Source organism: Nipponia nippon, unplaced genomic scaffold (assembly GCF_047370975.1).
Source record: "Nipponia nippon isolate SJK-2023a ecotype South Korea unplaced genomic scaffold, ASM4737097v1 scaffold_3, whole genome shotgun sequence".
Classification (NCBI taxonomy): Eukaryota; Metazoa; Chordata; class Aves; order Pelecaniformes; family Threskiornithidae; genus Nipponia; species Nipponia nippon.
This window is the reverse complement of record NW_028262347.1, coordinates 68,747,158-68,757,951: the sequence shown is the minus strand read 5'-3', so window position 1 is coordinate 68,757,951 and position 10,794 is coordinate 68,747,158. Positions and strand designations below refer to the sequence as shown.

The 10,794-nt window shown below is 39.9% G+C and overlaps 1 protein-coding gene across 6 annotated transcripts in view; it reads right to left on the bottom strand.

Annotated features, from left to right (window-relative positions):
- Window positions 1-10,794, bottom strand: part of ADIPOR2 (adiponectin receptor 2) — a 46,788-nt gene that overhangs the window by 4,124 nt on the left and 31,870 nt on the right. For all 6 annotated transcript variants that reach the window (XM_087766455.1, XM_087766458.1, XM_087766456.1 and 3 more), the window contains 5 exons: window positions 5,702-5,821; window positions 3,688-3,859; window positions 2,825-3,011; window positions 1,565-1,752; window positions 153-346 (listed from right to left, as the gene is read on the bottom strand). In XM_087766455.1, coding sequence (XP_087622581.1) covers window positions 153-346; window positions 1,565-1,752; window positions 2,825-3,011; window positions 3,688-3,859; window positions 5,702-5,821 — 861 coding nt within the window. The remainder of the gene's footprint in view (window positions 1-152; window positions 347-1,564; window positions 1,753-2,824; window positions 3,012-3,687; window positions 3,860-5,701; window positions 5,822-10,794) is intronic.

Genomic DNA, 10,794 nt, shown 5'->3' with positions numbered 1-10,794 from the left:
AGAGTCCACGGTTGTTTGGCCCCTTAAGACCCTATGCTTCTGGTGGAGCAGTTTGATACTTGCAATAAGAAAACATTGACACAACATCCTGCAGCCTCAAGGGGAACCAGCTTTCACGTTGGTCTCCTCATCCAGTCATTCTGTAGACTCACCCAGATGTCACACTTGCCAGGGAAGAATCTCTCCGGGATGCGGGCAGCATATAGTGCAGCACCAGTGATGTACAGGCATGCCATGAGTGCCAGCCAGCCTATCTGCCCCATTGTGGCTGCTTTCAGGAGCCCCTCAGAGATGACAAAGTGCAGGGTGGGAATAACCCCACTAAGACCCAGACCTAGAAATACTCCTGGGAGGTAAAGAAAACGTGGGAGAGTCAGATTTGAACACAGTGGTGGTAAAGGGAGACAATGAAAACACAAAAGCTATGGAGGGAAAACTCAGTATTTGCCAAAGCAGCAGAAAGGTGACAGCTCTTGAAGCTGGAGGTCCCCAGAAGAGCTTTATTGGAGAGGAAGGTAAAGAATGCACAGACTTCTTTCACATACCAGAAGCTATTTAGTTATATGTTCCCGCAGATGCTGAAATATTTCGTTTAATGATTGCGTCTGCCAGCTTTAATGTACCTTAAGCCAGTTACACATCTTGGACTGTAGAGGGCACTGAGACTACATGAACTATGTCTCACTTCACCATAATTTCTCAAGAGCAAGACAACAAGGAGAGACGACAAAGAGATTGTTTATCATATACTGTACAAGCAGTCCTAGGAAACAGAAAAGTAGCATCTGAGGGTCATCTGATCTGCCATATATGAGAACATGGTTTATTCATTTAGGTTTTAGCAGCAAGTGCAGAAATCTTGTAAAAGAAGTGTGCGTGGGGGGAATAATCACGTCCCATCCACAGATTTTAAGTTTGGAAGGCTGAACTCTCTGAGCTTGCCCAGGAAATCTAGATTTACTGTAGACAGCATGTGCAGGTTAAGTAACAAGAAATATTACTATTCAACCCAGCTGTGTTCAGATTCCATAGCTGCCCCCTAAAGCTTTCTCTTTCTTCCTACCTCAGAATGTGAAACCAAATCTGTTTTTGTTCTTTTGGTCATGTGAAGAGAAAAACTAGGCCCTTTGTCTTAAATACGTACTTTATCTAGGCAAATCATTCAGATTAATTAAATCATTCAATGATTTCCTAGTGTCTGAGCCTAGTATTACAAAAACAAACAGTAACAGGAATATACACATACACACACACCAAGCAGTCAGTCATTTTCTGAGAGCGCAAAGTTGCTAGATATAGCTAGAAATACTTTGCACTACCTTTCCTACTGCATGTGTTACTGTCCATTTCAGGAATGCACTTCCAGGACTTGCACCAGTCCTTATCTGTGCATCCAGGTGGCTATAACCAATACTGAAAGAAAACCCATCAAGCTCCCAATCCAAGAATATTAGCTCTCTATAACATTAAGCTCTCTTAAACCTTTCCAAGACGGTTTTTCCAAGTGGCAAGTAGGAAGGAAGAAAGGCAGTCAAGAAACAAAACAATTAACTTCAGGTCTTACCTGCCCTTACACCCCGGTATTCAGGGGTTGCAAACATGTCCCATTGTGAGACAATTATGGCTGCGATGCCCAGGACACAAATCACAATCAAGTAGATGAAGCAAGGCTGAGGGTTGCAATAGAAGGAGTAGTACAGCCATGGTACAAAGCTGCCCATTATGAGAAGTGCAATGCCAGAATAATCCAGCCTAGAAGGAAACAAAAATCAGTTTAATAAGACATGCGAACTTTTGTAAGTCCTCATACCAACATTCTCTTCTTTGGTAGACAAACTGTCTACTTCTTACTGCAAAATGAGGTTATTCTCACTATTGCAACTTACTTGCTGATGGCAACTTTTCGACCAATGCCCTACTACAGTAACGGATTACCTTGACAGCTAGTAAGGCCATTTTTGGACAGTCATCAGCAATACATACAGCAGCCTTTAGACCAAAGCTTTTTGAAGGAAACTCAGACTTAAGCTTCAGATGAGGAAAAAAGCAGCACAAGAGTCCTCTGAACACAAAAAAGGGCACACAGTATGTTGTGAGAGCACAGCCAACACAAACACTTTAGTATCTGACAAGCACGAGTTAGTTAGGCATCAGCTTAAGTGACCACTGGGGAATAACATCGCAATTTTTCAACCACGCTGTTTTTCTATATACCAGTGAAGAAAAGGAATTCCTACAGCCACTGCTTTTTACCACACCCTGACAAAATGCTCCTACATAAGATAATGGAGTTAATTTTTTAGTAGGGGATTTTAATTGCTGGGTTACTTTAGAGGTGGTCTTGCAGATTACGCAATCCTAGGTTGAGTAATCTTAGGAAATATGAGACATCTATCAGCCAGCCAAAAAAGAACATATAGTAAAACCAAAAGACCAAGACATCATACACATTGTGGAGCTGTCTTACAAAAGTTTAAGATTCAAAGTTACTCAGAATAGTTGAAATGACAAGAAGTGACAGTTGCATTAAAAATTCAAAGTCCTGCAACTAAGGTCTAGGTATATTACTTACAGCAGCAAAATGCATGCACATGCCTGCCAAACAGCAGAAAATAAAGAGTTTTAAGACTAAAGCAACAGCACAAAAACGTAGCTGAAACAAACAATAATTAGAAGAACCTGCATTGAATCTCTGCTCGACTGTGTTCCAAAGTACGTGCAGTCATGCAATGAACAACTCCAGCACTGGGGCTCCAGGCATAAATCCCAACCGTGTTTTCCCACCTGTTTCCTATTTGGCCTACCCTGTCCTCTAGGCACTTACTTGGAGAAGAGCCGGGAAACACCTTCTGAGTGGCAATAAACTGTGTGGAAGAGCCATGAGAAGGAAAGGCAGAGTATGGCTCCCAAGAAGAACAACCCAACAACCACTTTCTCCTGCACAGGTGCTACAAAAGACATGTTTGGCCGAAACATGTAGAAGATTCCCAGACAAAGGAAGAACACGCATCCTGAAAAACAGTAAGGCAGAAAGGTGTCAAGTTCACGCATACGGAAAGCCTTTCTTTCTAAAAGCATGACTTTAATGTGCGGGAGCACTAAACATAGGAGCTGCATGACAACCAGCAGCACACATGCAGAATAAAGTACTGCCCTACTTCAGTTACACATTCCAATCGCATTTCTGTCTCAGACTGATGCAATACAGGCTTGCGTGGACTCTGTATTTTTAACTGTTTTGCAAGATGCCTGACAACTCATTCGACATTCTAGAAAAATTAAAAAAAAAAAAATCTGTTGCAAAATGTAAAAAGAGAAGGGCATAGTTCAAAGAAACCCTTTCCCTTCAAGGCTCCTTGCAAGTTGAAAACCACTCATACAAGGCGCAACTGAAGTGTGTTCCTGTGGCAAGAAATGCGATCTCAACACCTACACACTTGGGAATAAAGAATATCTACTGGTAATTTATTAGCGATTGGGAAATTTTTAATTCATTCCTTTGTATTGAATGCCATAATTGAGGAAGTCCCATCCAACCCTGGCGGGATAAAATCAGGAGAGGGATCCCAACCTGTTAATTTAACAGGTTACTAATGGAACAATAATGCTGGCCACCCTACACCCCTTTCGATCTTGCTCTCAAAGAGAACAATGAAACCAATTAGCATTAGAGCAAACTGAAAGTACCGAGAAGATGTGTCCAGATGTTACCAGTCTCTGTATGTATTCTGAAGATACTCTTGAAACAAGCCCGGAAGGAAGGCATGGGTGGTCTGTGTCCATGCAACAGGTAGTCATTGTCCTTTAGCCAGTCAGGCAGAACATCATGGGGAATGACTCTCCACCTGCCCTCCCATACCTAGAAATTAGAAGATTTTAGTTAAACACAGGGAACTGAGTTCTACTGATGTATGGCAAAAGTCAGAAAACCCGTATTAGTAAAAGTGTTAGAGTTAATCTATGAGTACAGTAAACAGAAAAGCATTGACGGGACATCTCTGGGGAAAAGGCTTTACACTTGAAATACAATGCTTAAGTCACTGTTCCGTCTTTAAAACGGTATCATTATGAAGCTGAGCTGCACCACCAGATAAAGAAATACTTGAGCATTTCATTGAACAGGAAAGCTATTGGGCTCTTTTACTGCTAATGAAGGGAAAGCATTTAATTAATTTCCATGTTCTGTTATTTTCACAGATCATCCTTTCCATTTAATTGAAGAAGCCTACATCTAGTTCTCTCCAAGAAAGAAAAAAGTAGAAGTCTGTTCTTCCAACCACAAGCCAATCTGACTACGTATCTGCTAGCATTTGGGGGAGTCTAGCAAAAGAGCTACCCATCAGCACTAATACGGGCCAGAAAGCATGAATTGGTAAGAGTCCTGTGAGAAGTGTCCAATCCCTATCCAGGTTGGAAAAAAAAGAAATGCTCCCACACTCCCCAAAACAAACGGTGACAGATCAGTTAAGGCAACAGATCCATGACTCTCAATTCCATCAGATTTCTTCTTTAAAGGGAGAGAGAGCATATGTGCACACATCTATTCTTGCAGCTGGTTCCAAATGAAAAAAAGTGTGCACAGGCGTTCTTAGCACTGCTTCAGTAACATAAGACACGTGTAGTCTTCAGTTTGGCTTCAGAAGCAGCACTGCCAAGCAGAGAGGTATCAGGGAATTGCTTTATGTACCGGGGTTGTTTCTGCAGTGTTCCTTGGATTTGTTGTCTGGCTAGTAATACAGCAGCGAGCCTGAAGAATCCTGAAACACTAAGTTTAAAAAGCTACATTCTTATTTCAGTTTCAACAACAAGAGCCCAGAGTTTTTAAATCAATTCTCCACACTCCTTCATGGAAGCAAAACAAAACTAATCAGAATAACCAACCCAGCTGAAGACTGGGTTCTTAAATACATTAAACAAGAAAATAATTGGGAATGAATCAAAAATTTGAATTGAGGTAGCAACAGCAGGAGGGAAATCATTTTACACAATCCACCCTACAGAACATCTAAAAAAGGGAAAAGACGCACAGTAAAAAACAAACAACCCCCACACAAAAGCCAACCAAGTAACTAGGGTCCCCTCTGTAAAAACATCAAAAGAATAGTTCATAAAACCAGCAGGAACAAGTGTATAAAGGGGCAGCATTCCTTTCACCAAGAAAGGAGGGCCAGAGACTTTAGAGTCCCAAGGCTCTAAAAAGTAGCAAAAATTGAGCCAAGGTCAGCAATTACAAAATTTACAATGGATTTACTTAGATATAGTTTTAATATAGCTTTGTTTCAAGTAAGGGGCAAAGCTTATTCTACAATGGATGCAAATGGTGCGGGGAAAAGCAAAATATCTGCAAGTCTGAAGAAACCTGGGAAAAAGTGACCTTGTAGACTAAAGTGCCTTGAACCAGGTGGCTTTTATTCTGCTTTGCACCCACAGGTGTTTCTCAAGAGAGACTCCTCAGTTGCATGATCAGCTTTAGAGTCATTTGTAATCCCTGTTGTTCCATGCTTTACAATTTATTCATTTATGACAGACTGAGATCCTGAGAAACTGTAGTGTTACCAGTTATAATAAGAGACGACCATTCAGGGATGGTGTGTACCTGCTTTCCCTTACATTAGTAGTGCAGTTGCTGCAGGTATAGTCTGTTGCCCACTGGAGCTTCCCAAAAAAGGAAACTACTTCAGCAGCTTCCATATGCCCTTACCTTACACACAAATTCTTCCATTCTCTCCATAGCATGGTGGGCTTGTAGGAGAGGTGACATACCCATAAACCCTTCGTCTTCTTGAGGTGATGCATCATGGTGTTCATAATCCTCAGAACACTGGGGGGGGGGGGGAGGGAAAAACAGAGAAAATGCTTTGTAGAAAGATGAACAGACAAAGGTGATGTCATTTTCCATACAAAACTATGATTTGAGGTCTTGGCAAATAAAGAAGTCGTCTTTCCTTGTACAGCACTGAGGAAGGAATTCAAAAGAACCACCAAAAAATTTATTACATTCTTAGGTATCTGAGAGCAACTCACATGTCTAATCCATTTTGCACATGTTTTCACCAGGTTTGGAAGAAAGCAGTGTTCTTCTGTAAGTTATGCTTCATTAAAGCCCAGATATGGAGTCTGAGGCTTGCAGCCTACCCACCTCTAGGGAAGGATTATTTCCTATCTTATGTTTCAATGTCACTATGCCTGCCTTAATGCCTCTTATAACATATCTGGCATTTTAGGATAATAAAAGGCAAGCCAAGGAGAGGAATCCATTTACCTTGTTATCAATGCTTCACCTCAATTTTTAGTTCAAATCTTAAGATCTGTTCTGTTTAACTGACACTTCTGTTCAGCTCGTAATCCAGTAATGGACATTTACTCATTTGTTTGACTTTCAAGGTACTTCAGAAACTAGTATGAAAACTTTCGCCAGTTAGACAAAGGCAATTTCTCAAAGAAAAGCAGTAAGAGATAGCAGAGTCTTAATCAAAATTCAAATAAAGAGAAACATCATATCCCCGAGGTGTACCAAGAAAATTATGAAAACAAAAACAAACAAAAAACCACTGAGCCTGGATATTCAGCTGGTACACATCACTAATAACTGTATAGCAATGAGGTCTGGTAGTTTTCTACCCTATGTTGACTTACCACATCATCTACATATTACGATACACTCTAGATTTCCATTTAGAAAAAAGCAGGGGGGGGGACCACAGAAGTTCTACATTCCTGTTTGCTTATTACAATGCTCATGATCCATCAGAGACTCCATTCAACACTTCAGCTTCCAAGATAAACAAGTCTGAGAAAGCTAGAAAAGAGAGAATGAGCCTTTTGTACCCTTCAGGCTTGGCAGAAAGCTGCCACACATCTTGTGACCAAGCCAAGAAAGCCCCACAATCTGTATGGAGACTGGCCTCCTCCGTATTACAAGCCACAACACTTTTTCTCCCTCCTATCCCTATATCAAGGTTAACAACTTTAAAAATCTAATTACTTATCAATAATGCCAACCAAAGTGGCTGAGAATCTAGTATATAACCTCACACACTTCATCTATAAATTATCAGTAATGTTCAGGTTAATGTCCTGAACTTTGAGTCAGAGATCAGATCTGGCTGTGCATTTGTCCCACAGTAGAGCTCTCTCCTTGGAGTAAGGCCTTGTTAACTATTTCCGCCAAAAAGTTAACTGAACAAGCTGCTTAAAACTTTCATTTTTAACAAATAAAAGAAGACTTCTTCCAACCTACAGTGAGCTATCTAGATTCTTCAACATTTTTGTTTTCTGAGAAAGAGAAATGACATGCTAATACTTGCTTTTGTACCCAAGGCTTGCAGTAGTCACTGAAGTTTCATCTTTTGAAGAGGGTGTCCCGTCGTCCCCCCCCCCCCCCCCCATAATTCTTGACCCAATTTTGCTTATTCACAATGCAGATATGTGCTATGGAATATATAGTATATATCCTTCACATTTTATGTATGACCTCACATTTCTCCACACTAGGACAACTTGATTGACTAAATGAATCTTTGTACATAATCCATGTCCCTTGTACTGTCTACTCGCCTTCATTTATCATTCCAGCCAACATTCCCTCTGAGCAAGTCTGGGCAATGATTTCATATTTTATAGCAGATGATTGATATAAATATTGATCAGCTCTAGGCAGATCCTACAGCAGTATAAGACAGTACTAAATACACTCTCACTGCCTAGATTATCCCATTAATTCTATTGAGAAAGGCATCAGGCAACACCAAGACATAAATCGGTTTAATATCCTTCTAAAATAGGCACATGTCCTCTTGGACCAGAAAGCATATTAATAAAAACCAAATTTTATTTCATTCTGACTCAACAACATTCACTGACATTATTTCCCACACTGTCAATTGTACTGGCTTTTTCTACTAATGGATCTCTCTGGTTAGGATTCTCAGTTTTCAATATTATAAATAACTAACTCAAGGTCACAGAAACAAAGAATGGTTTGGGTTGGAAGTGACCTTTAGAGATCATCTAGTCCAAGCCCCCTGCCAGGGGAGCCTGGATAAGATGTTCATAATAATCTGCACAATTTTACAAATCAAAGAAATCTTCAGTTTCCAAGAATACGCTTTACAGAAAAGCAAGGCTGGTGTTTAAGTTCCAACGTACTTGATAAAAGAAGCACTGCTATGCCTTTTAGCTACCCTAGAATTTCGTCCCCCAGCACCACACAATGACCAGCTGGAATGGAGCGAACAAGTTAGTAATCCTCAATTTACAAAACTGGGTGGACTGAAGGAAAAAAGGTCCCTTACAGAATCAAAGCCTGCATTCATTGCAGTCTGCCCAGTGACTCAAAGCCAAAAAATGTTCATTTCCCCCTCTCCACATACTCCCCATTTCTAAAATGCTAGGTAGATTTAAATTTGAACAGACTGTAAAGCTCGAAGAGCACAGCTATTTATGAACTAGTCCAAAATCTTTGCCTTTTGGCAATGGGCCTACAAACAAATCATTACTGAGCTTCTTTTAGTGATAAAAAGAATTCATATCATATATACAGTGCAGATTACTGCCAGAAAATGGAACTGATTTTACTATCTCCTTCCTGCCATTAAACAGCAAAATTAGCATTCAAGGAAAAAAACTAAAGCTGAGCTTCTTAGTCCTTTTCTTGCTAAGGAGGCAAAATGAGGTCTGTTCTGGAACATCCGTCCTCTCTTGACTCCTTCCCACAACGTCCCATTAGAAAGAACAGTAAACTGTGCTTCTTGGAAGCTGGAAATCTATAGTTGGAGCACACCACCAATGCCAGTTTTCATTTGGAAATCTGAAGGAGTCTATTGACCTTCAAGTCTTCAGACAATGACTGAAGGGAAAAAATGCCACTTTTCTGTTCGGAAGGCATATTGTAGTAAGATTTCCACTGTGACAAGTTCCTTCATATTTTAGGATTCCCATATTCCCTCTTCTTTGGCTGATCGTATTGGAAATTCAAGAATACTTCTAGAACATAACAACTTAAGCAAGCATATGCTTTAGGACCTGTTTTCAACTATTTCTAAGTTCTGCCCACAAAATCACATTTTAAAATGGGGAACACATTGGGTAAATAATCTCACTTGCCTAAGACCATGCAAGAAATGAGAGCCCAGAACGAAACTCTGATACTCCCAACTTTTAATGCAGTATGGTATATCCTGAACCAAGTGCTTCCAGAATAATTTTTGCCATTGTACTTTCTAGATCATTGGCCGAAAGCATTTTCACTTGACTAATATTTCAGCTGTTCTTTTATGTCATCTAATTTACTCAATTTCTTTTAAAAGCAGTCTCAAATTTTGATTAAGTAATTCTGTGAAGTCTTTAGAGCATTTTAAGAGTACCTTGAAATAAAAATCCTCATTCACTTGTAACAAGCAAACTTGTTGCAATCACCAGGTGTCATTCTTCTGCTGCACATATGCAGCAATGCGCAGAATCAGTCTTTCATACAAATCAGAAATCATGGCTTCTGTACACTTATACTCTAGAGTGTCTGAACACTTAATTCTATGGAAATGCCAAACAATCCTTCCAATTTTAATCCTACCCTGGTTGCAAATTCAGAGAGTGATATAGTACTAAAACATAGTACAGATACCTAATGAGATGGAAATTATACAACAGAAGTATAGATGCATCCCGAGTTGAATAATAGTACCAGAGAGTAAACTAAACCTGAAGGGCAAGTGACAATGGCCAGAAGAAAACAGGTTTTACTGATTTATCCATATTCACTTCGGGAAGTTTTCCAGATTCTTTTGTGATAACAGTGATAGACAAGCAGGTAAAAGAAAGAGGTAGAACAAGAATTTCAGAGTGTGCTTTGGTAGGGATAGAAAAGGTTTAATGCCAAAACCAAGACTTAGAGCTCCATACCAAGCAAAAGCAAGAAATTTAAGAGCCCAATTGCACAGTGCCCATCATTAAATAAGTTTATTTTAGCATTAAAATATCCCTCTTTTATAGCAATGGCACAAAAGTTTAAAAAAAGGTTTACATTTAGTACAATAATTTGTTGCCTGAATGCAGTCCAAAAAAGTCAGATCACATAGCCAAAGACCCTGTAACAGACAAAACTGCAGTAAAACCTGCTCTAGTAAATGCAATATACTTCTCTTGTCTACTACAACAGCTTATCCTTCTCACATAGATTAACAGTTTTTATACTACTGCTCTCAAATCTGTTAACAGACACACTGTCCTTTAATGCCCCTACTATGGAAAAGCCTGTCAGAGGTCAAGGCACAATGGCAGAAAAAGATTCCAGAAACCCTTTTCCCACTTTTGAGAAAGTTGTGTTCTCTGGACTTGAAGTAGTGTAAGTGTAGTTTCTTGAGGTCTGTAGTTTCTTGATGTCAATTTGAAGATTCCTAGAAACTTTGAGAGTTTGCACATGACTACTGCTTGCACAGGTGACAAGCAAGCTCTTGTTCATCACTTCAGACTGCAATTTTGCTAGAAAACGTCATCAATCTGTGTTCACTAGAGCATGCAAACTGAAACATAAGTCAGACTTGAATGAAGCCACCTAAGCTTACTCTGTCAAAAGTGGTCCTCTTCTCCCTCACCCCCCTCTTCCTTTACACTGCTTCTGGCACCCCTCCAATCCTTGGGTTGATTAGCTGATCCAATACTAATCTGGCAAAAATTACTCACATTTTTGCTAGGTGAGCTTCCTATTAGATACTAAGGTTGGTTCAGGTAACCGAGGGATTTAAGGAGCTCAACTAGTGCAACAGAAACAAAGGGAGCATCAGCTCCCATTTTATT